At 40.8% G+C, this 26,762-nt stretch overlaps 1 protein-coding gene across 6 annotated transcripts in view; it reads left to right on the forward strand.

Annotated features, from left to right (window-relative positions):
- Positions 1-26,762, forward strand: part of PLCE1 (phospholipase C epsilon 1) — a 315,034-nt gene that overhangs the window by 116,217 nt on the left and 172,055 nt on the right. For all 6 annotated transcript variants that reach the window (XR_006787513.1, XM_045854082.1, XM_045854085.1 and 3 more), the window contains exon 3: positions 21,568-21,856. Coding sequence is in view for 5 of the 6 variants with exons in the window: in XM_045854082.1 (XP_045710038.1) it covers positions 21,568-21,856 (289 nt within the window). In the remaining variant the exon portion in view is untranslated. The remainder of the gene's footprint in view (positions 1-21,567; positions 21,857-26,762) is intronic.

A 26,762-nucleotide genomic window follows, 5' to 3' on the forward strand; every position in this document is an offset into this window, starting at 1 on the left:
AAGGGTACACCATGCTTACATGAAAGTATTATATTTAGGGTGTAAGGAGGGCATTTGGGGCTTCCTTCCTCTCTTTAAACCAGAATTTCTCTACATTGTACCTTTTGTAAATTCTGGGCTTCCACCTAAGATTTCTCTAAAAAAACAGTTTGTTATTAAAAAGGAAATTCACAAGCCATTACATTAGTTGTCGATTTCACTGTTGGAGACTAGCCCTGGGCCGCATGGACTGCAGGTCTGACGCACTGTGGCAGGTTGTACCAGGAACCAAGGCTCCACCGTCATTTCTCTCACTTCTGTAGTGCAGGCTAGATGCTGGGCACCCAACCTTGCGGCCTGTGGGCCACATACAGCCCAGGATGGCTGTGAATGCAGCCCAATACAAAATTGTAAATTTACTTAAAACATTATGAGATTTTTTTAAAAATAAACTTTTTTTTTGTGATTCCGTGTCATGGTATATTTAGTATGTAGCCCAAGACAACTCTTTTCTTCCAGTGTGGCCCAGAGACGCCAAAATGTTGGACACCCCTGGGAGCCTGCTGGCCCTCCTAATCCATTCTTGATCTGGTTATGGGGGATGGCAAGAACGAAAAGGCAGCTATAGCAGCAACAACTGTTCCCTGTTACTAAAAGAACAATCCCAGGCTATTGGTAAGACCTGCTGGCCATCCCACCCAGCCCCAGGCAAGGTGTGAGCTCACCCTAGCTGGGGCCATAGCTTCCACCTCGCTCCCAGGTTCACACCTTCTGTGTGATGTCACCGAGCTCCTTATTCCACTCCTACTTTTCCCTTGGACTCTGAGAAAACAGTGTTGAACTTTCTGCCATTTTGCAGTTGTTAAAATTTTATACTACACTGACTCTCTCTCTCCAGTCTGATCTCTGTTTCTGTAACAATGCCTTAATGCAGTTAATGAAGGCAGTTAATGAAGATTGACTGAGATAATGCAAGTAAAACATGTAGAGAGTGCCTGCAGTGTGGTAAACCCTCAGTAAATGGTGGTGTTAGTGGTCCTAGGTGCTGCTGATGTTATACCTCCCAGCATCATGGCTAATATCCTGTCCCCAGAATTGTGACATGGAAGGGACTTTTGATTCCTGCTGTGATAACTGCTTCTGAATCACAGACTCCCCACCCAGACATCTGACTGCTTCTTTCCAGTCCCACAGCTCACCCAATGAGTACCAACTTCTGTGTCCTTGGTTACATCTAGATTGCCATCATAAATGATAGTTCACAGTACATGGGAACACAATAACAACTCTCTTTGTACCGTTACTGCATTTAGAGAAGTATGTGTGTCTCCTAGAGCACTTCACATAAACTGTTTCATATTCAATAGTCTTCTTTTTTGAAATTCAACCCCGCAAATGTCTATGACTTGCCCTATATAAGGGGTTTGCAAGTGGCATACACAAGTGGAAGCCCAGATCCTCTGATTTCTAACTTCTTACCATTCCTGCCATCACTGAGTTTACATATCAAGACACATTGTTTTGCTTTGATTTATATATACTTGTAGGTTTCCCTTTGAATCTGGGAGCAAGAAGAAAGTGAGAGTTTAACATCTACTGTGGCCATGCTGTAATCAGATGCTAAAACTTAGAAAAACTGTTCGGATGTTAATTAAAAATAAAGTTTTATCTTCAACCTATTCTTGTTTAAAAATGTTCTGGATTTATACCAACAAATAGCTGTTAACATGCTTGTCAAAATAAGTGCATTCCCAAAGATCGAAGGAAATACCTGAGATAAAGAGAAAATCAACAAAAAATAGTAAAATAGCTAAATACTTTAATGAACAGAAAATGGCATTATGCTTATAAGAAAGACATTCTAAATAAAATCCTTTTGACTCTGTAACCAGAAAATCTTACCATCTTAAAGGCATATTAGTTATGTCTCTGTGCCAAAAATCACAAAACCTTTCATTCTTGTTCTCATGATCCATTGCAGTGCTCTATTCAGAAAATTCTGAGATGAATTGTTTTTCTGGCTTCTTTGATGCTCCTCAAATGGATACACTTTAACTTGCAAGTTTGGAGTATGTTTTTAGACCAGAACAGAGCTAGGGTCCAGGGGAACATTTCACAGAGGTTTTGATGTCAGAATCCTTTAACAAATCCTGTTTACTTTTCAAAAATGAAGTCAGGACTATAGACAATCTGTTAGATTTATCCTGGATATAACCACCCTTGCAGAAAGAGTTTTATGCATAAATATGTATTCATAACAGCTTTTATAATAGTGAAAATCTAGAAACAACTTAAATTTACACTAGTAAGAGAATAATTCATTGCACTGTGGTGGTCATAGGGAGGAATCTCACATAGTATTGAAAGTGATACCTTTCAGTAATATGGAGAAAAGATGGTTGTTGTATAATATTAAGAAAGCAGAATACAATCACAACTACATAACACACACAGTGAGAGTGGTATCTTTTGCCTTTATTTTCTAATATTTTTATTATGAGCATGAAACTCAGTAACTGGAAAAGGTTTTGTCTTGTTTTGTTTTTACTGAAAACAGAAGCATTATCCTTCTCTGTTAATTTTCAGTTTGATTTAATTTGTAGCACTACAGAAGATTTCTTTGATTTCTCTAGAACAATGTTTTTTTACCTCAGCCAATTTTGGATTGGGTAATTTTTAATTCAGGAGCTGCCCAGTGCATTGTGGTATGCTTAACATCATCATTGGCCTCTACCCATCAGATGCCAATAGCGTGCCCTCAATTGTGACAACCAAAAATGCCTCCACATATTGCCAGATGTCCTCTGGAAGGCAAGATCGCCTCTGGTTGAGAATCACTGTTCTAGAATCATGTCCTGATACTTCCCCAAGTACTACTCCTTTGTGCAGTGCATGAGACACCAGAGAGATTGGGGAGGCAAGGAAGAGAATGTTTGGAGGTTAATAGGGAGGGTTTTGGTGAGAGAGTTGTGCCTGGAGTTTGAAAGGCCTTAATCAATGCAGTAAAGAAGAAGAGACAGAAAAGGGGAGGAGGCCTGGAGACCCTACCAAGGGTAAGCCAGTGCTGGGGCACAGCCAGGAAGGCCCAGTTGATGTTCAAAGCACACGGCTTTCACTAAGAAGTCATGGCAGCCAGAAGTCCAAGGGGTCAGCTGCCTTAGAGTGACCCACAAAGAGGCAGCAGTGGCTGTTCAATTGTGCAGAGAAATGGAGAAATCTAGGAATTCATTCATTCGTGAAACGTTTGATTGCCAGAGATGTGTTTGGCATCAAAAACGTGTTGCAAAAGGTTGCAGGACTCCTTCTAGCTACAGTGTGGGATTCAAGAAGAGAACTTCAACCCCTCATAGGCAGAGGTGGGGTGAGCAAAGAGTCTAGCAACCCACGAGTCTCAGAAGGACTGAGATACGAGCAGTTCTGGGTACAGGAAGGAGGTAGAAGCCCCACTTTCCAGCCTGAGATGGAAATGAAAGCAGAAATGCAATTGACTAGACTCTGTGGAGCCTGCACTGGAGAACTAAAGCTCCTTAAATTCCTCCTGACTCTGACAGGATTGTCCTCAGAACCTTGGCAGCACAAAGCTTATGGGTAAAAGGGGCAGAGCCTCAGATGAGGAGGTGGGGAGGGGGCGGTGGTTGGGCACAGCACAGTCAGAGCAGGAGTGTGCAGAGTCTCGAGTTTGGACAAAGACTTTGATACTTGGTCCCGCAAGGGGAGGAAAAAACAGAACCAGTTTTCCTTTAGGAAAGATCACTAGAAGTGAATCAAAAAATGTGCACTTTCTGAGTTTTGATGGGTAGTGCTAAATTACCTTTTGACATGAAAATCTGATAATCAATGGGTAAAATATAATTTTGGTATTTTATGGTACTTGAATAACAAATTTATTATTTTAAATGTTTATGAAGGTTTATAGCTCTTGCAGCTTTGCTTTCATGATCTGTTGTTGATCATATCTCTGATTTATAGGATGTCTGGTCAGGAACACAACCCCTAATCATAAAATTTTTCCTGTGGGAAAATATAACTTGTTTTATGACAATCTACTTTATGACATGCTTTCCAGAAATAATGTGTGGCAAAACGTGAAGGGTGTCCATAAAGTTAGTGTTTGTTTTATCTGTTTTTGAATTTTCATGCTTTTATCTTTCTTAATGGCTAATTTATTTTTCATCCTGTACTATAGGTATATATTTAGTAAAGCTTAAAATGTTCTTTTTTAAAAGCGTGTGAAGCACAAAGAAGATGAATAGGTGGATTAGAAAAATGGTGGTTCAAACTGAATATGATGCATCTTGTATTTCAAGATATAAATGCATTCATTTAGGTTGAATGATGTAAAATTTTCATTTACTGCTCAAAAACAGTCAAATATCAGCAATTTCATGTGGTTCAGTTTTACAGTAATGTTGGCTATAAAGAAATTTTTTTGTGAAATGAGAGTCTGTTTTTGAATTGCTTTCTTCAAAATTCAGAGATTCATTTCCCTGAAGACAGAGTTGAAAACTTTGGCTGTGTGTCATTCTGGGCATGGCTGGAATTCAACAAATCATTCTTGCTTAGAAGGGTTGTTTTCTTTGGATCAAGAGTTCTCAACCCTGGCTGTTCATAGAACCACATTTAAATTTGGGGAACACTTAAAAGATATTCATGGACCCCACCCCAGATATAACTATGGGGCAGGGTGGGTAGGAGCAGGGCTCAGGGCTCAGGGCTCAGGATTTTTTGTTCCCCAGGTAACAGTAAGGAACAGCCAGGTTTGAGAATCACTGCACTAGAACTTTACTTTGAGGGGTCTCAACAAAGCTTGCTATGCCTCAGGGAAAGTATAGAAGCACAACTCTGCTCCTAATCTGTATTTCCTGATCTTGATTTGGATCAACAAGGTCCCAGGATAAAATGTGAAAAAAAAGATATGTTTAAGTTTATCGAACCCATGTTTTTGTTTTTATTCAACAATGTTTAAGGTGCCTGCTGTGTGTCTGGTTTTATGGTGGATTATTTTGGTGGAAATAGATTAATAATGAGTGAAAGAAGAGTTTGGCCTCTTTAAAAGCTATGGGATTGTATGAAATGTCCAAAATAGGCAAGTCTATAGAAATAGAAACTAGATTGGTGGCTGCTTAGGCCTGGGAGGTTGGGGAAGAATGGGACATGACTGCTGATGGGTACAGAACTTCTTTTTGGAACAATGAAAATGACCTAAAATTGATTGTGGCAATGATTGTATAGCTCTGTGAATACAGCGAAAAAACATTGACTGAATGCTTCAAATGGGTGAATTGTATGGCTTGGGAATTATATCTCAATGATGCTGCTATCTTTAAAAACAAAAACAGAAAACAAAACGAGCCAGAGGTATTCTTCACTGGGAGGACTTAACACTGAATGAATGAATTAGGAACCACAGAAAAGAAACTCAGTGCTGTAACCTGTTCCTTTCAAAATTGACATTAACTTGAGGACAAAAACTGAGCAAAATAAAGTAAATCCTGCTTGGAAGTATTTAGTTATCACCTGTATTCCAGAGAGCACCTGAGTGTTCAGAGGGGAAAATGACCAGAAGCCATACAGGTGTGCTGGGACATCTGGTGGGTGAGAAAAGACAAGAACTTTCATGGAACCCACTTGTGTCTCAGGCACGGCTCTGAGTGCTTTGCATACATTAATTCATTTAATCATCACACACTGATCCACAATTTACCATAGTGAAACTGAGGCAAAGAGAAGGCACAGAATGCAGTGGGGTGGACACCAGTGAAGGTAACTGAGTCAAAGCAGGGCATAAGAAGACGCTGTTTGGTTTTCTCAATGCCCAGGTATGTATGTGTCTGAATGGGTCTCTCTCTGGGTCTATTTAAAAGCAGTTATGACTATACTGTCTGGAGTACCACTCTGTTCTCTGCATCTAACCCGATGTGTGGTGGACACACCATAGGACCTGCCACCTCACCTGGTCCCATGTCCTGGTCACTGGGAAGCATCCACCAAAATAAAAGTCACAAAGATCTGGGAGAACTGAAAGCCTCCACAGGACCTGCCTTAGAATAATACATTCTTTGGGATGATAGTGAAGCCCCAGCCCCAGGGGGACTCCTCAAGCTCAGAATGCTCAGGGCATTTGGTGTCAAGCCTCCTGGACTAAAAGGTGAACTCTCCAAAGCAGAAGGAAAGGCCTGCTCCCACCTGACCCTCTCACTTTCCCAAAGTAGGAGCAACTTGGGTTTCCCAGCCTTTCCCTCTCTTTCCACTGAGGTATTTTAACATGCCTGCAAGGGGCAAGGAGGGAAAGACATCCTAATCTGCACTTCAGTGCCCGCAACTTTTCACCCCATGAACACATTCCCCTTGACCTTCCCAGCCAAGCTTTGTCCATCCCAGGGCTAAGTTCATCTGTGAATGTTTTTTTCCGTGATCTCTCCCTGTTCTGATTTCCTGTCATTTTTGAATTTTTATACGAAGCCTTATGAGGTTTCGTATAAAAATACCCTTATAGGTAGCTTCGCTTACTGTAATACTCTCCACATTACCACAGATAATCAAGAGTTCACAGGACAGCTGTTGTTTCCTTATTTTTTCATCCCCAGACCTCACAGTAGGTTAACTCTGTTGTGCACTAAGTTTTCACCCTTGCCAGATTATGGGCCTACAGCAGCTGCTCACATCCCAGTGAAAGTCTATTCCCAGTTGCCTGAATCTCTCTTTTCTCACTTATTATCCCCCGTCTCATCCTATTAGTCAGCTTTTCCTATTCCCTGCCTTACCTTTCCAGCTATCCCTGGTCATGTATGAGACACTCAATGGAGCAGGGATGAGTCATCTGTTCAGCAGTGAGCGCTTCATAGGGTAGGATGATATTTGTCTTCTGATGTCCAAAACCAGGGCAAACAGCAGGTGTCTCCAGAGCACATACACCTCAGACACATTGTCCTTGCTTTTCTTCCTCCTGCCCCTGCCTCCCTCTTTCTACCCCTATCTTCACAATAGTTTCTGTGATTCTCTTCTTGTCAAATTCCTCCCTTACCCACACACAGCCCAGTTCCTTAACTGCTCACAATGTGGATCTCATTTACCCTCTCACTTGCTATGCATACAACACGTGACTTTTCTTATTTTCTGTGCTTTGTGAAAATAATGCTGTAATTAAAAAAAAACTTTTTGTGTGTGGCCTCTGATTGATTTTGCAAGTAGGGAAAGATTGTGGCTTAGATAGGAAAAGATCACCAGATCTGTCTCAAGAATTCTTAAGAACGTGTACAGGGCAAAACGTGGAAGAGCAGATAATGAAAGTTGTTGGAGGGAATGATGGAAACCAGAATTAGCTCAGTCAGAGACAGCCACACCCTCCTTCCTCACACAGAGTATCTTCTACCTCTTCAAAGAGATTGCCTTTGCCCCTCAAGGCTGCAGGGAGAAGAATAAAAAAGGGGCAATTTGGAGGAAGCGCATCAAAAGAGAAGAGAGCTCCTGATATCATTCCTGCACCCCAACTTTCTAGAGCCTGTTTGCCAGAGCCTTTTCCCTCTCCATTCCCAATGTCTCTGCCTCCTATTTTGTAGCACATCAGGGTCACTTGATCACAAATAAGCGTGAGTTGAGAAGGTCATTTGTGTCTGTTTATCAATATGGCTCCACGTGTGCTCCTTCTCCTCTTATCATAAGCACAACAGATAGAGCTCCCTTCCTCTCTCCTTCACACAGGGTTGGGTTTCTTATAGTGAGGACAAAGGATTCTGAGGGAAGAAAGAATATGGGGAATGAGCTCCTCAATGAACAAAAGGTGGCCTGATTTGGGGTCATGGATGATAGAATGCTACAGCTGAACCCTGAAAAGACATCCATTAATGTCCAAAGCAGCTGCAGAAATGACAGTTATTTACCAGAGATGTGGTCCCATCAGAAGGTCTCTTCTCCCAGCTCAGCATCACATTCACTGTGTCTCCTTGATTCCTGCCTGCTTTGCTGGGAGTGAGCCTCCGTGACCCCACCCTTCCTCTAGCCCACCGAGTCTAGGCTCCTGTGCCAAATGCTAGCTGCATTGTCTTCATTTGCACCCTGCTTTTGACATAGTAATAATGTCCAGCGCAGGCAAGATGCCGAGTGCCAGCTGAAATTAATTCAAGCAATATTTTATGAGTTCCAACTCTAAGTAATAGAACATGCCATGGGACATTGGATTATGGAGGGTACAAAGGAGAGAAAATTCTTGGGATACCCACAAGTGGTTGATCCCAGGGTGGTTAGTCTCAGCTATGGTTAGGATATACGCTGTTGTTGATATTGCCTTTAATTGTGTGTAGTCTCATCTGCATAGTCTTTTTTATAAGCTCTTAGAAAATAATAACTGCAACCGATTGTTTAGGGCTCCCACAAAGTGAAACACAACAGTATTTTAGATTGTTGTGAGAAACCCAGAGAATCTGGAGACAGGGAAAGCTCTTAAGTCTACTTTTTACACAATAGAGCTTCATACCATTATTCTGTATATAATCTTTTAACCAAAACACTGTCGCCTGTTTCTGTCAACAAAAGACCTCTTTGTTTTGATAGTCAAGCAAAACCTTAAGCTTAGTAGAGACAACAGAATGGGCTTTTTAAATGACAAGATGGAAGGGCTAAAATGCCTTACATAGGGAATGTAAATTGGAAGCTTTTTTCTGACCATAGCCCTCAGTTTTGATCAACTTTAGTTTTTTGAGTTGGGTTTTTTTTTTAAATTTTTTTATGACACTCATGAAGTTCCCTGAAATGAAGCTGAGGATAACTGTATCTTTCTTCTCTTGACTACAGGGTAGGCATAGGTGAGGAGGAAGGTGAACTTTCCCACATCTCTGAGCCCTCTAAACAAGTTGTTTGACTATCAATCTCTCCCAATCGTTCTACCTTTGAATATACAGAGTCCAGCACAAATAATGCCCCTTTTTATTACAAAATCTTTCATTACAAAATCATAAGCATGTAATTCTGAAACATAACAATATTACACTCAAGCACACCATGTGACACTTTTGGTGAAATGTTCAAATTAAAACTATATATTATTACACCAATGTTACTATCTACCAGCCACACTCAAGCAGATGTTACTTCTGCTGGACCCTATGTTTGCTCACACACACATAGCTGAGAGCACTGTAACAGGGCAGAAGTACACGATACAGGGATAGATAGAGTGTCCCTGACTCCTCTCCATGAACTTGAGTGCAATTCTAAAGCCTGTTGATTGTTTCGTAGTCCTCAATATTTTGGAACCTTCTTGAAGGCTTAGCTTTCCACTGCTATCTTCTGAAGAAAGGAAGGCGATATTTTCTTTGGAACTCTCCCTTCTCTTTCTGGCTCTATTTCTCCAACTGGACAGTCCTAAATCACTCCTCACCTCTGGGATGCCTCTGTTACTATTATACCATGGGTGTGAATGAAGTTGATCTCTCTCCTTTCCAGGCTGGTAGATGGTGTTTCCTTCCATTGGCTTTTGTTCATAACAAAGAGACCACTGAGTTATAAGAAATTATAGAAGTGACCACCTCTGTCCCATTCGTGCCTTAAGAGCTCAGATTGGGACTTGTTTGATGTTGCAGCCTCAGTATTTAGTATGATACTCCTAGAAGGGCAATGGGTATCCCAAGTCATAAAATATATAACCCTCCAGCTTATATATTCTTATTTCTTTTTTAAATTTTCTTATTTATTTATTTATTTGCTATCAAAGCTATTTCCATGGTAGTGAGCTTAGAAAATATTTGTGAAAGAAATGGTTCTGGGCTAGCATTGCATCCACTGGTAAGGACTCAGAAAGACCTTGCTTCTCTCCCCAGATTCATTGCTCATGCTCTCAGCTCCAACCATAGGGAGCCACTTTGAACATGCTGTTTGCTCTGTTTAAAACATTTTCCTCTCTGTTATCTTATTCTATCCCCACCTTTGCTACCTCTTACTGCCTTTAGGTTGTGTCTAGAAGTTACTCCAACAAGAAGCCTCCCATGGCCTTCTAAGACCCTCCTCTGTGTTCCCAAAGCACTTTGTGCTCACACTGTTGCAGAATTGCCCATCTTCTTGCCTACCTTCCCTGATACTTGGTAACTTTCTTGAGGACAAAAACTGTTTCATTCATTGTTTTTTCTCTAGCTTCTGGCAGCTATTTGGCACAAAGTAGACATTCAGTAAATATTTGGTGAGTGAACGAATAAATGGAGTCCAAATAAGGAAGACATTTGTAGGCATAGATTTCTTTTCCTTCAGAAATTGAAGTGTGGCTAGAGACTTTGTCCATGCCTGTGTTGGATGCCAGTGTAGGCTTTTCAGAGGGTTCCTCTGGATGAGCACCTGGCCTGGGACCTAGTTGTTAACTTAGACCTTCCCAGAGGCTGCCCTTCTCTGTATATGGGCCCCAAAATTTCTCTACCAGGCTGGGCTCTACTCCTATTCTACACCTCTCCTCAACTCCTCCATCCTGCCTGGCCCCCTGCTGCCTTTCTTTTTACACCCAGCAATTCCCAGGTTCCATGTCCTCTGACCTGTCTGAGCTGTGATGACTCTGGCTCCTGGGAACCTGGTGGTCTCTATTCACTCATCATCGCCTCTTCCATTTGCTCTGACTGAAGCATGTTCACTAACTGCTTGCTAAGCTCGGATCTACCTTTGGATGAAACCTGAGAGTCTGTCCTGCTTGTTCTGAACAGCTCTCAAGTCTTATTGGTAGCATGAGACTCTGAAGTGAATGCCATCAAACTTGCAGCAAGGAACTTCATCAAGGCTAGAAGCCAGCTTACAATGCGTCCAGTGTTGGCTCAACTAGAGTTCAGTTCCTTGGAGGTTTGGGGAAAGAATGTCCCTAGCTCCTCTCTGGTGATTCACTTGGCTTCCATCAGAGGAGAGTTTCAAGAATTAAATCACTTCAGTTTTACGAGAGAAGAATTATAGTGCATTCAATAGTGACAAGTGACTGCCTGCTAACAGAGGAGGGTCTCTGCTTGAAGATCCTAATAACCAACATTTCTCCCTTATTTGTACCTGGTTCCTTTGTCCCTGGTACTGAAGCTCAAAGGATCCTGATCAAATGGAATGAGAGGAAATTAGGGGTACAGCAGAGAAATGGGCAATGGGAATGCAGGGGAGATAAAGACAGAGAGAGTGAGGAAGATAGAAAGATCAGGACAGAGCAAGAAAAAAATGGGATGAGAGTAAAAGAAAAGCCAAACGAGGTATATGAAAGTGGGGAGGAATAAAACACTAGAGAAAGAAGAAATGATGGGGACCCAGAAGAAGATGGAGAAAATACCTCCAGGAGTAACCTAGAGAGAAAGGAGAGAGCAGAGAAGTGAGAGAAAGGAAGAAGCCTGGGGTGAGAAAGAAGATTCATGCTATAACTTTAATCTTAACTAAGAGGATTAATAAGCCCCCATTTATTCAGTGCCACATATATATCAAGCACCATGTTAAGGCTTCACGCTTATAATATAGTGGGTGCAGTAGCCCAAAACTGAATTCACAGTATGGCTGTATGTGGAACTGTGAACTAGAAAATATTCAGACATCTTCACGTGAATTCATATGCGGGAAGCTGGACAAACTTATTTACTCCTGGGCATCGGAGGGCTCCACCACCTTGAAACACCAGTGAATAACCAGGAGAGACGGGTTGGGGGTGATAGGTTTCCAGACTGGAAAGTCATCTCAGGTCTTGCAGGCAAGCAGGCCTGGCCCTAGAACTCTAAAGATCCAGGCATTGTGCTATAATCGTATGACACTTGGATACTCATGGACTGTGTAGCTGGAGACACAAAACTCATAGCTATCTTAGCCCACTGAATCCTGGCTTACCACAATGCTGTGATAATATCCATTAAAGAAACACAAGTTGCTTTCCCATTGCTCCTAGATGGTGGCACTAAGAATCCAACATGATCACTGTGATACAAAAACCAGGCTCTTTCCTCTCCACTGTGGCCTCTGCTCTGCTGTCCCACCCTCAGTGTTCAGAGCAGTATGTTCCTGGAGGTCAGCCTTGGACAGTCTTCAGGCAAAGAGCAGAGGAAAGAAATAGTGTTTGGTGGGTCCAGAAGCAATGACCCAGGCAGAAAGGGAACTCTGGGACCCATGAAGATAGGTGGCAATATTGATCCCTGCCAACCTGGACAAGGTGAGAAGGAATTCATTTGGAGCGTAGGAAGCACACAACCTGACCCTATAGGTCGGCCTTGGTCCCCTCCACCTGTTGTGGACACATAGCAGCCTGGAGCCCTAGGATTTGAGGAACTTTTTGTCCCTCACAGCTTCACTTGTACGCAGCTTAGCAAGAACGCTGCCCCTGGGACTCAGAGCCAGGGCATCACAATCTAGGAGATTTGTGAAAGTTTGTTTTTGTCTTGCAGGGGTTTTGTTCCCATGTGATTTTATTAATTGACTCGTTTCTCCTTAGAGCTGCAGGGAGCCTGGTAGTTCAGGCCATTAAATCCCTTCTGTTGGCCTAATTCATAGCCTGAGATTGCAAGCTGTGCAACATAATCCATTTGTCCTAATTTGATTTTTTCTTTTCAAGAGGCTTCCTTGGCAGCCAGGTTTTTTCTCATTATGATATGATTCATCTGCGTGGTAATTCCCATTAGAATTAATATTTCAGACATGATTCATCTTTGGGAATATTAAGCAGGAACATCGTTTCAGAAAGTCCTGTTACATTCATAGCCACAGGGAATTTCTGCGAGAGATGCCCCATCATTTATCCATTGTGCCCTGTGCTGGACTCTGAGCTAGGGGCTTAGGGAATATACAGATGATAGGACCTCGCCCCTGCCCTGAGGAGCTCCCATTCGTGAAGGAACATGACATGGATGTGAGTGTTTATGGGATGGATGATATGAGAAGTGCAAAGAGGGAAGGTGGTACGTTCTCCTTAAAGTCGCAGGAAGTGGATTTCAAACGTTGGCAGGAATCAGTATCATTTGGAGGGCTTGATACAACACAGATCTCAGGCCCCAGCCCCAGATGTTTTGATTTAGTATGCCTGGGGTGAGACCCAAAAGTTTGCATTTCTAACAAGTTCCCAGGTGATGAAGATGATGGTGGTGTGAGGAACACACTTAGAGGACTTAGGTCTAAGGCTTTAGTTATTTCTCTATTGCCTGCAGCATGTTCTGAGCTGGAGACAAATGTTGAATAAGACATGCTCTTCTGCACTTTCCCTCCCCCACCCCTGGGAACTCGCGGCCTGAAAGGGAAGAGACTCTAAACTTCACAGAAAAGTGCCATTATAGAGTTTTCATTGGAGCCCAGAAAAGATTCTTATTTCTTGCTGGAGCCCTGGAAAGGCTCTATGGAGGAGGCAGAATTTGAATGCAAGGGTAAAATGTAGATTGAAAGAAGTTACATGGAAGGGCATTTCCATCTGTTAAATGTCCTTGGCCATCCTCTCACACTTCTTAGATGTTTCCTGCAGTAATAAAGGTTCAACTTACTTCCTGTACAAGCTGGTGGCATAGCTCTAGTTAATTGGCCTCGCCTTAGCAAAGCCTTTATTTTTGGCTCTCTGGAGCTCTGTTTGGTCAGCGTCTTGTGCGTGGTCTGAATAGTCTCAGTCAAATGGAATTCTCTACACAGGCACTTGAATGGAATGTGGATTCAAGAGCAAAGGAAGCCACAGCTTGCTACCAGAGTCCTGCTTCTCATCTCTGCCACTCAGGTCTCCAACCTACCTCAGCCGCCACCCCCCAGAACAGCCTTACTGTTTTTGTTGACTCTTCAGGGAATTTGGCAGTTTTTATATCATTGCGTATCTACAAACACCATGAGCAATCAAACTTTCAGCATCTTCAGTGGTCTAGAACACTGCTTTTAGATTCCAGAAGTTAGGAAAGGGGCCCAGGAGACCAGTAAAAGGGGTTTCCAAACCACAGCTTTCACAGTTGATTCCATGAGGGAGGCTCCCACAGTCTTACCCAGCCTATTAAATCACAGTTAACACATAGTTCAAATAAATGTGATTGTTTTCCTAGCTCAGGCTACTTTAAGAATCGAATTCCATTTTGGGGAGGGTAAGGATACTATTAGAAGTAGACACATAGTTACTAGTGAGAAAGAACACCTGATACTGAAGGAAACACTGGTTAAGAGAGGGAAACAGAAGACTCTAACTACACGCTACATTAGAAAATAATGAAGGTCAAAATTATCATCAAAATTAAGGTTAATTAATATCCTCCATCCCCTATTTCAGAAGGATAGGAAGTATGGGTCATCAAAGAATAACACAAAGAGGGCCCTTGGAGATAATGTTGGCTGACCCCTTCATGTTAAAGAAAAGAAAACTTGGGGAGGGGTAAGTTCCAGTCCCATGGCAGAGTTTGTCTTTTTTTTTTTTTTAAATCATTGTTCTCAAGCATCTACCATAGTCTCTGTAATCACAACTCAACATTTATTGAGTTAAATTGAATTAGGAAAGTCAATATCTAAATTCATATTCTGCTTTTTTAAAAGTTCCATCCTTTCAAATTACCATTTTTGTAAAAAGTCAGGGTGGAAAATAGATGTGATTAATGATCCTCAACTTGAAGCACATCAATAAATGATAATGGAATAATGTTAAACTATTGATAGATTTTTCAGAATAGGGCATGTCTGGTGAATAACAATTAGAGCCACACTTGGCTATAGCTATTCTAAATATTTTGTAAAGATGTTATACCATTTCATTTGATTTCTGTATCTGGTGTTCAAAAAAACATTTCATTTGATGTTATACCATAAAGATGTTATACCATTTCATTTGATTTCTGTATCTGGTGTTCAGTACAATGTCACCTGTGGTTTAGGTGAACACAATGGATTCATGACCAGAAAACAAGAGAATTCTAGTCAAGTTCTTGGCAAAAATATAGAATAGAAACATTCATTAATTCAATCAATAAACTTTATTGAGAAGCTATAACGCCAAACACTTAGACACTAGAGATACATAAATGAAAAAGAAAGTCCTCAACAAGCTGACATTCTAGAGGGAAGAGAAAGACAATGAACAGAGAAAGATGTAAGGATCATTAACTACAATTACTTCTCTCTTAAAAGATTTCTTTGACAATGGTACTGTAGGATTCTCTGTTTGGTTTAGTGGTTAGCAGCACTGGCTTAAAGATAGAGCCCTGATGCTGAGTTCTAGCTGTGTGCACATCAGTTCCTTATTTTTAAGCAATAGTAATAGTAGGACCTCTTTTTAGAGCTGTTCTAAAGTTTCAATGAAATCATATCTCAGTGCCTACTTTATTTTAAGCACTCAATAAATATGGCAGTGATTACAAGTAATGAGTCAATGGAACCCTAAGTAACAAGCTTTTTCTTATTGAAACATTTCAGAACATATGCCCTCAGATCTTGGAATGTCATAATTTTCCATAACTGACCTCAGAAAGATAGATTTTGAAATAGAATATGTACAAAATTGACTCCCCTTGACAAGTATCCTCTTTGGCCTCAGTAAAAGTCAAGTTAAGACCAAGCGTTTTCTGGCTGTGTAGAGGAAGCTTTCCTCCTGGGTGAGTGCTGTGGACACGGTGTGTCTGGCTGCTTCATGCCTTTCTGTGAACCAAAGTCTTTGGCTTTGTCTCAATCCGAACCATCCCAGCTCTCTTCAGCCTTGGATGTTGGTTGTGTTTTGTTTTGGGTCTGAATTCCATGTCTCAGTGCTGGTTTCTACAAGGCATCCATCTTTATTGAGTCACAAGGAACTGCAAATGCTTTCTTGAATGTTTTTCATTGCTTGCTTTTCTGCAGGTAACTTTACAGTATCAAGGTCTTTCTGCTCAAACACAGTACCTGCCATAACAGGAGTAGTGTAACTGCATGGAGAGAATCCACTCCTGGTTCACAGTGGTTGTTAAACACAGGAGCCATGAGCAGCTCTGTCTGCAACATTGATCTATAGCTCTCTATATAAATTTTAAATCTCTAAGAATTTAAAGTTACCAAATGTAGAAACCTTGACTCTTTTCCTTTCTTATTACCTAGCAACTTCAGCAAGTCCTGTGGAATCTATATCCAAAATACATTTGTACCACATATAAAAGTCTGCAATATATACTTATTTGGTCCACTTATTTATTATCTGCTTCCCCCACTAAAATGAAGCTTTCTTGCTCATTGTTGTAATCCCAGCCATTGGGCTTGACACAATGTATGTGCTTAATCAATATAAATCTATTGTTGAATGAATGAATGGACACATACCTGTTTAGCAAACTTAGGTGCCCTGTTGTGACATGTTGATCTATCTCAGAAAAGATAGTGGCCCATGTTGGACAGTGGTCTGTCCAGTTTTCATCACCTTCTATTACCACATTAATCAAGTGAGATAAAGTTTATATATTTTTTTAACCTTGTAATTTAAAACTATGAATTTCTATGTAAGGAAACATGTGGGCATTCATTAATCATGACTATTTTCAAAATTAATTTAGAGTGACCATGAAAAGAATTGTCATGAGTAAAAATAATAACAGCAGCACCATAAACATCATTTAAACCTTTTGCAAAATAACAATATTTTTTTGAACCCCACTGTTTGGGCTTTGGGTGTGACTCTGTTTAGTGCAATGGATAAAGTTGGGCCACAGAGTTGGACGAACGTGGATATCAGTCCTGGTTCAGATTCTTACCAGCTGTGCAAAGTTGTTCTACATCTCTTCACCTACCTAGGCCTACTGCCCTATCTGCCAAATGAATCAGCCTCTTTGGGTTAGTGTATGGATTTAAATTTCATGCAGGTAGATACGTACCACTTTGTCCAACACATCACCATTTTGTCAATCAACTTTTGCCTTATAATGAAGCACTCCCAAAATTCAGTGACTTTTCACAAGTCATTTATTTAGCTTATGTTTCTGTGAATTGGCTGGGTGGCTCTCCTAGTCTGGATCAACTGATCTTTGCTAGTCTAACTCATGTATCTATGATGGCAGTTGGACTGACAACATGATGATCTAGGATGACCTCCCTGAGTATCTGGCTGTTGGCAGGCTATCAGCCAAGGTGACAAAAGTGGTTGCACCATGGTGTCTCATTCTGCAGAAAGATGGCTCTGGCTTCTCCATGTAGTCACTATTGCAGAGTTCCCAGAAATAGCAAGAGAGAGCAAGCTTCAATGAACAAGTGTTTTTCAGGACTTTGTTTGCATCATGTGTCCTAAATTCCCATTGGTTAAGCAGACCCCAAGGCTGGCCCAGAATCAGTGAAGGAAATAATTTATGGCATTTTTTTGTAGTTTATCACAATCATCGTCATCATCACAGAAACCAATATTTTTGAGCATTAACTAAGCGGCAGGTACTGTTCCAGCCCTATTATGTTTATCAAAGCCTGTAATTCTTCCTGCAACCTTATGAGGCAAAAACAATTATATCCCCATATTGGAGAAAAGGAAACTGAGGCACAAAATGACAAATTGTCCAAGATCACACAGCTGGGAAGCAGGGGTGCTAGATCAAGCCAACACTCCGCAGCCATGCTCATAATGACTGTTCCATACTGCCTCCTCTTCCCACTCTATATATGTGGAGTTTCCCATAATTGCTTCTTTTTTAAAAGTGGATGATCTAATAAGTGGTTATAGCCTGATTTTAATATGTTCCCTGAGCATTGCCATATCTACCACCATTTCATCCATGTTTCAGCATTTTTCCAACAATTCAGCTCATCCAGTACTTGTATGACTATCATGTGTTAATCCAGATCTTGGTAGAACCTGCTGATCTTTTTCTGGTCTTTGTGTATGTGGTGATGGCAGCTCAGATCTTTATTTTTAGGGCTCTTTGTCTTGTATTTCATCAGACAAGTTTGGAAACTTGGAAACAAGTAGGTGATAGCAATGCTGAATGATTACTTAATACATACATAACATTTATATATGTTGAAGGTGAGCTGCATCACCCCTTGAGAGCAGAGACCATGACTTTTTCTCTGTATCTTTGACAACTAGCACAGGGAAGAGCACACAGCCAAGAGACATATTGAAGGACCTCAGCACTTGTTTATTATATGTATGTATAGCCATATCCATAGCCCATCAAGGCAAGGGTCACAAATGCATATGCTAATGGTGCCCAAATATTGGCCAGGTGTGGGAGTGGTGGGGATTGGTGCCAGCTGGAGAACTCGTGCCCTGTCTAAGGTCTAGCCCTTCATACTACATGGAAATGCTCAGTGTTGCCAGATTATTTCATTTATCAGAAGATGCTGTAACTTCAGATGTGTATGTAAACTTCCCTGATTTTAAAACACCATGTGTCAAATGAAGCAGATCTTTTGAATAAATCAATAAATGTGGTCCATGGCCAGCCAATTTATGACCCCCAACATTAAGCACTTCTTGGCACTTCTCTGTTGTGTTACAACTATCTTGAAGGCCCAAGGTGGAAGGGCAGCCACAGAATAAGGTGGAGATAGAGCAGTGAGATGATAATAGAGGCAGGACTTCAGGAAAGATGGATAACTTCCTGTTTCAAAGAATCCACAGAGGTCAAGGAAATGAGAATAAGAAAAGGCCATTCGATTAGAGCAAATTACTTGGTACAACACTATATGCACAGTCTCTGCGTTCTTAAAAAAATTATGGTCAAATAACAATGAGTATGAGTAGTGCTCAAACAGTTAAGCAAAATAGATTACTTCACTCTAAACCTTCTAATTGTCTTTAATATTCTAATATGCAGTATAAACCTTCAAAAGGTGAACTATTTACTAAGTTTTTTAAACTTACAGGATCAAGGAGTTTTTATTTTGTGTTGCCTCTTTAGATGTAATGATTTGCAGAAAACACTTTGAGAAAGCTGGATAAAGGACTGAATGAGACATTGGGAATCTCTGAAGGCATGCTGTGGAGACTGCAGTGTGTAACATAAGGAGTGAGGGCATTTGAGCCAATGGAGGAGCTTGGCAAGAAAGAAACTAGGTCTACTCATTAGTAACTAAGAACTGTAAGCATATTCATTTCAGTAAAGGAAAACCTTTTTGGCATCATTCCTCTGCTAAAAACAAACAAACCAAAAAAAAAGTGAAGTGGTCCCACTCATGATGAGTTAAACCTCTTGGTTTGACGTTCAAGACTCCTTTATCAGGCCAACTGACCTTTCTAATTTCTCGTCTGCTCTAAATGGCCCGCTCTGCTCACTGTCCTTAAGATGCATACATTTCCATGCACCATTGCTTACCATGTGAGTTTCCTCCCCCAGCTGCTCCAGGTAGAGTTGTGCCTGTTTTCCAAGGCACAACTCAAGTCTGTTTTTCCTCTGGAGCCTTCTTTAGCCCTCAGACCTCGCAGTGGGTTCTCTTCCCTGAACTTCTAGAGCAATTTTCTTCTGAAGAACTTGTTTGAGACTTACTGTGTCAGAGATTGCCTGTATGATAAGGAGCTGAGAGAAGAAAAGCATGTCCTGAGCTCTGCATCTGGCTACCCCTCAGAATACATCCAAATAAGGTTAGGATGATATTATCTAGCCGCACATAAGAGCAAGGGTATAAACCCCATCTCAGTGAGTTTTGTAGACTGCTCTGTTGTTACATAGGTATTTCCTGTTACATGGTGTTTCCTGAGGATAGAGGAGTCCATATTCTTCCTGAATGGTAATGGGCATCATTTCTAGATACTAGGCTGAGCACTTTACATTATTGTCTTCATGAATCCTACAACATCCCTAAGAAGGGGTATCTTCATTTTATAGAAGAGGAAGCTGTCTCTAAACATTCAGGTCAGCTTGCTCATGCTTATGCTCATGTGTAGCTCTCTAACTGGTCAAGGTAGAGCTAGGTGTACAGCCCCATATGCCTGATGCCAAAGCTGAGCTCTTTCTGTCTCAGGACACCATCTCCATGGCTATACTTGCCACCAGAAGTTTAATGACAGAGAATTAAGGTAAAAAAATTCACACTTTGCCTTCGAGTGACAAGTATATACTAGTAGAAAGGGGAAAGCAGAGGAGAAATCTAGTTTGGGTCAACCTAGTTTGAATAATCTGGGTATTTTAGGTCCATTCTAAAGACATTCTAAAGAGGATCCACATAGCTCTACAGGGTTCCTCTTGAGTGTCTGTGGGCCCTAATTAAGATGATTTTTGGAGCATGAAGCATCATGGGGGCACATGCATGGACTGGAGGGCATAGGAGGATCTTCTCTCCCCTGGCCACTCATTGAAGTCACAAGAGGGGGTGACTTTTATTTCCACCCTACTGTGAACTCTTTTGCTAATCACTGGACTGTGAACTCTTTGAGAATAGAAGCTGCCATATTTACCCAGGCCTGACACATAACTGGTATATAAACACATAATGTTTATTGTTGATTTGGTGTATGAATAACAAGACAACTACGGCAAGGTGCTCAAGGTGGCATGATAAAAAAAAAAATCAACACAATATAGTCTACCTTTGCCCTGGCTGGGTAGCTTAGATGGTTAGAGTATTGTCCCAATATGGCAAGGTTGCAGGTTTGATCCCCAGTCCAGGCACATACAAGAATAAAACCAATGAATGTATAAATAAGTGGAACAACAGATCGATGTTCCTTTCTTTCTCTCTCTCTAAAATCAATAAATAAAAAATTAAAAAATATATAGTCTATCTTTATTTCTCCATTAAAAAGCTACATTAACTCACCCCATGTTTCTTCCCTGTTTTTTTTTATACAGTACCAGAAGCCTCTGGCTTCCCAGAGGCCTCGACAAAACCCAAAACCTTTCTTCAATAATGTCAAACCTCATCATTTTCAGACCTCATCTACTAAATTACAATAGATTGTGAAATTCTGCAGTACAAGAGGTGTGTGTTACTCTTTGCCCATGCCCTACATCTTTTAATGCTGTTCCTTGCATAGAGAAGAATCTGTATAAATTCATATTGAATGATTGAAATGGATTGGGATTATGGTTGGGAACCTGTCGTAATAGTTCAATCTCCTTGAGATAATTCTTGGTAAATTCAATTTATAAAGGGAAGAGGAAATCAGGGTAGTGGCAGAGACAGAACAAGAACAATGGGCAGGATCAGTCAACTCATTGGATGTGAGAAATGAGGAAGGACAAAAAGGAAAAGGATTAAAAGATTTTGATCCAAACTGGTGGATTGAAGCATTGCGACCAAGAGAGAAATACAGAATTTCTCCTTCCCCATGGCTCTGTCATTCTTGCTTCTGTTTGAACATGTAAGAAAGATTCCTCATGAATGTCAGGTTGAAGTATTTCTTGGAGGCAGACAGACCTGGGAAAGTCAAAAAAGGAAAGGTTTGGCATTGTCCCTCTGCAAAATAGCTTTGTTCTGCTGAGGAGAGAAGAAACTTGAGCTGAATATATTTTTGGTTGGTACAACTTGTAAGTGCTCTGTTTGATAGCAGGGTTGTTTGAATGGCCTATTTCATAACTACACATAGCTTTCCCAAATAAATGGTGTCTGTAGAATGTTCAGGTTAATACATGAGTCCAGTGCTCAAAAGTGTTTGTGCTTAGAGCGACTGAGCCTTCTTTCTTAATAAGTCATCTTGGCATTTTGTCAACAAGTTAATTTGCTTTTCTAAGAAACTAGATTAATACTTCCTGTACTTTGTGCTATTCACAGATCTACAATGCAGTGAGAAGGGGAGAAGAAACAGAAGATACAGTTGGATCTCTTCTCCATTTCTTCACAAAGCTCCCAGTCTCTGAGACAGCCCATGAAAGGATTAACATCGGTCCCTGCTTGAAGCAATGTGTCCGAGATACCGTATGTGAGTATCGGGCCACCCTCCAAAGGACTTCTATATCTCAGTACATCACCGGTTCTCTCCTAGAAGCAACCACATCTTTAGGAGCAAGAAGTGGCCTTCTCAATACTTTTGGAGGATCCACCGGACGAATGATGCTGAAAGGTATGACTGAAATTTCACTTTTAACTTTTCATTTTTGAGTGCAGAAAAGAATCTAATATTTATACATCTCCTGGTGAAAAATTGAGTTCATTTTTTAGCAACTTTAAGTAAAGGTAGTTGCTTTAAGAGAATATGAAAAGGCAGTTCTTTGTCAAAATCCCTAAAGGTGTAAACATTCCAAAGAATAAGCGTTAAGATTTTGATTTTTTTTCAAAAGAAGTAAGTGATTAAAAAGCTGTTTTTAATTTTTTAAAATTATTCAGACAGGTGATTTCTCTTAGTGGTAGTCCATAACACATGTCAGTCACTATGATAAGATGCCCATAAACAAGTGTGGTCACAGTGAAAACAGTGGTTGGGAACAGAATAAAATATACAGGCTGGACCAAAAGTAGGTTTACAACTGTGAGTACATGGAACAGTTTATTCTTGCATTGTTATTTATTAATTATTGTATTATTTTCCATATGAACAACTGTAACCCTACTTTTGCCCCTCCCTGTAGTTCTCCTTCCTGCACAGAATCAGTAGGTTCATGTTGACCAGAAAAGCTAAAGGCCATTTCCAATGACTTTTATTTTAAAAGATGAGATAGTTAGACATTCTCCTGACAAATGAAAGCCAATGGAAAATGGGGTCCCTCAGCATCAGAACTTCTCAGCTACTTCCCACGAGTAGCAGACAGGCAGGTCAGAAACGTCAGTGCACCAGACCCTTGGAGATTTGTGCACTACACAGCTGTCACAACCTGCTTGGCAGCGTCTCCTGGCAGGAAGCCGCCAACCAGACAGGGACTACATAGAGCACTGACTGAGGGCTGTCAAGAGCTCAGTCTGACATCTGGCCATTTCTTTCCAGGAGAATAGCTCTTGTCCCTCCACAGAAAGCCCCAGGCCCCTAACTAGCAGGCCAGTGACCTTCCTCCTTGTTCCTTAGCCTCTCCCCACAACCACCCTACTCACACACACCCTGGGCAGTCTGAGAAGAGACATCCACTTCTCTGTGTACCATGTGGGTGCCATGTTGATTTGTTTTCTGGAGTCACTTTAACTTTTTGCGGATTGTCTATAAATGATCATTGAACAAACAAAAGGTGTGGAATCACTAATTCATGAGACTAAAGGGAAAAAACTTGATTTCATATGGTTTTTATTTATTCAACATATGTTTTTTGAGCCCCTACCAGGTGTTTGGTGCTAGGTTCTGGGTAGGGAACAAAACATAGTTGCAGCTCTCATAGAGCTTATCATCCCTGCATGGTAAGCAGTTTCTCCATGCACAGGATTCAAGATTTCTCTACTCTGATGTGGCTCCCGGTAACCACCAAGGCTATGTTTTTCATCAGTACTCTTCTTAGGAGGTTGGCCTGAGATTGGCATGTGGAGGTGGCATTGCTTCAATGCTTGTGACTCCATGTGGGGACCTCATCCTGTGAGTTAATCAACTGTATTTATGAGATACCATTCAGTGCCCAGCAATGTATAGGTTTTATAGGAGATCCTAATGAAGTGCAAGTCAATTTACTTGCCTTGAAGTTGTTTATGATCCTAATGAAGAGGCCAGATTTGCATTCATCAGGTATTCAGAGAATAATATGAGACTGTGGAAAGCCAAGTGCCAAATAATGTGGAAGTGGCTCTAAATGTTCAAAGAGTTTGAGAGGCAGTTAATATCTAATGTAACAAATGGTTTGGCCTGAAATGTGAGGCCTCAAACAAACAAAAAAAAGTCAATAAAAGTTACTTTCTTTCTTCTCCATTAATTGCAAAGGAGCACATCTCTAAGATCAAGACAGGCTGCCTGCAGTCTTACACAGACCTTTGGGGACAAAAAAAGGAGGTTGCTGGTTAGCATGTCTGTTGCCCTGGTAGTAACTTGATCTCAGTTGCTATTTGCACTTCCCTGTTCAAATCAGAACTTTATGGATGAACACACCCAGTTCTGGGACTCATTGGACCCTCAGCTAATGTGTTATCTCTAAATTGGTATTTTATGTAAGGGTTGGGAGTTTCTTTAACTTTCTGTGTTGCAGCTCAATAATGGTATCCATCTGTAAGTAGCTTCTGCTAATTATACAATTAGCTGGTTGCCTTCTGCTCCAGGCTTACTTCTGCAGCTCTGGCTCATTCTCTTGGAAACCCTTTTTAACTGCAGTGCAATCACCATAGGGTTTTCAAAATCTATTATGTGCCATAGTGAAACATGTGTTTCTTCAACATACAGTGGAAGAAAATGTATCAAAAATTATAAGGATAGTTGAAGTCATGGAGTAGGTTTAGTATATTGCCTAGTTGGGTCTTGAACTATGTTGGCCATGGACTCTGGCAGGGGGTCTGGACAACATACTGGCTGCTGTGACTTGGTTGTGTGCTTCTTTCATTGTTCACTGTGTGTCCTGTGGAATTCATTTGGCCAACAGCTTTCAGCTGGGTAATGCTAAAGACAATCTATGGGAAGTATATAACACTCACTCAGTCCCCAGTTTATAAATGGCTTATATCCCAGCAGTTCAGTTCTCAGGAGCGGTGTGGAACTTAGAATACTTTTCTAGGGAACATTATTAAGTGTTGTGATTTGGTTCACAGACTAGTTTTAAAAGCCTCTTTAATGTGTAACAGTTGAAATCTGAACAAATGAGAAATCTTCCTATGGAATAAAAAGAAAAACACCATTTTTAGAATATTGAGAATCAGCCTCCAAGAAAAAAGCAATACAAGTGAGAGAAAAGACATTTCTAGTTGAAGGGAAATAATTTTAACTAAGATGAGTAGAAAGTTAAATGTAAACTTTTATGGAGAGTTTGACAAGAACTTTGGGCTATTTCAGAGATTTTAGATGTTGGCATCTGTAGTTCTTTTGTTACAGTTAATTACATATAGATACTCAGGCCTCTATGAAAGAATCAGAAAAATATCCCAGTAACTTTCTTCCCTCCCCCTCCCCTCCCCTCCCTTCCCCTCCCCTCCCTTCCCCTCCCCTCCCTTCCCCTCCCCTCCCTTCCCCTCCCCTCCCTTCCCCTCCCCTCCCTTCCCCTCCCCCTCCCCTCCCCTCCTCTCCTCCTCTTCCTCCTTATAAATGGAATGAAGAAGGGAAGGTGGGGGCTGGGCAGGGCTTAAAATTTCTTTCCCAGAGGGAAAGGGTAAAGAAGGTAAAAAAGAATGACCTCTTCCATGAGAGAGATCATGTTTCAAGTAAATTACATGGATTTGGAAAGGTAGGGAAAAGTGGGGGGAAAAGACAAATACTGGATGATTCCATTTATATAAGGTACTCAGAATATTCAAAATCATCGACACAAAATAAAAATGTGGTTGCCATGGGTTGGTGAGGGAGAGGGAATGGGGAGTTAGTGTTTAATTGTTTAATGAGTATAGAGTTTCCATTTTCAAGATGAAAAGAGTTTTGGAGATGGATGGTGTTGTGGGTTGCACAACAATATGAATGTGCCTAATATAACTGAACTGTACACTTAAAATAGCTAGGATGTTAAATGTTGTGTTATATGTATTTTAGCACAAAAAATAATCAAAACACTTGAAAAGGAGGAAGAACATGTTATGTAGGTATTTGGTCCCTGGTCTATTAAGATGTTAGAACCAAGGCTGGCTGCTGCTAGTGCTGGGCCTGGGGCAACTTCCCTAATTTGGTGAAGGAAATCGACATGCAAGTCTAGGAAGCACAAAGAGTCCCAAACTAGATAAACCCAAAGAGGCCCACACCAAGACACATCATAATTAAAATGCCAAAGTTTAAAGACAAAGAGAGAATCTTAAAAGCAGCAAGAGAAAAGCAGTTAGTTACGCCTAAGAAAACCCCCATAAGATTGTCAGCTGATTTATCAAATGAAACTTTGCAGGCTAGAAGGGATCAGCAAGAAATATTAAAAGTGATGAAAAGCAAGGATTTACAGCTGAGATTACTCTACCAAGCAAAGCTATCATTTAGAATTAAAGGACAGATAAACAGTTTCCCAGACAAGAAAAAAACTAAAGGATTTCATCACCACCAAACCAGTAGTATATGAAACATTAAAGGGTTGTCTTTAAGAAGAAGAAAATAAAAAGTATGAATGATAAAATAGTAATATGTGTGTGTGTGTGTGTGTGTGTGTGTGTATAAAAATAATTGAATCTAAAAACCAAAATAACCAAGCAGAACAGAAACAGAATCATAGAATGTTTTGATAGTAGGGGAGTTGGTGGAAAGACTATAAAATGTAAAAGGATTAAGAAGTACAAATAGATAGTTACAATGGGGATGTAAAGTACAACATGGGAAATAGAGTAGCCAAAGAACATACATGCATGACCCATGGACATGAACAATGGTGCGGGGATTGCCTGAGGGAGTGGGGGTAGTGTTAGATGGAGGAGAGAAAAGGGGGAAAAATTGGGACAACTGTAATAGCATAATCAATAAAATATAATTTAAAATATAAAAAATAAAGAAGACATTAATTAGAACTGAGGTTGTGCAAAAGAAATACAAACACAGACAGCTTTTCATATGACCTCCAGGTGGCTCAAGTCAACTTGTCTTCTGGAAGTGGTTATGATTACAAAGTGAGGATTAGAGCAGGCTGCAGTAGGTGAGAATAGGAGAAGGAAATGACCAACCAGTTGTTCACTATTCACAAGGCATTCACAAGTCAGGAGTTGGTAACTCAAGAATTGATTGGCCAGAGTTCTACAGCCTTGCAGCTTGACTGGATTCTGCTAAGTCTTTAACATCTCCATGAGCTTGTACACCTCCATGGTTACCGGTGGCTCTGGAAAAACAGCCAACAATCAATACCCAGCATTCCCAGTTTTATGCCTTCAGGACCACCAAAGGATGGTTTGTCTACTAAGTTCAAAGTTTGCCAAATAATGAGAAACATTTCCTGATACAAAACATTGATCAGCAA

The sequence above is a fragment of the Phyllostomus hastatus genome, unplaced genomic scaffold (assembly GCF_019186645.2).
Source record: "Phyllostomus hastatus isolate PE091 unplaced genomic scaffold, TTU_PhHast_1.1 phas_scaffold_1066, whole genome shotgun sequence".
Lineage (NCBI taxonomy): Eukaryota > Metazoa > Chordata > Mammalia > Chiroptera > Phyllostomidae > Phyllostomus > Phyllostomus hastatus.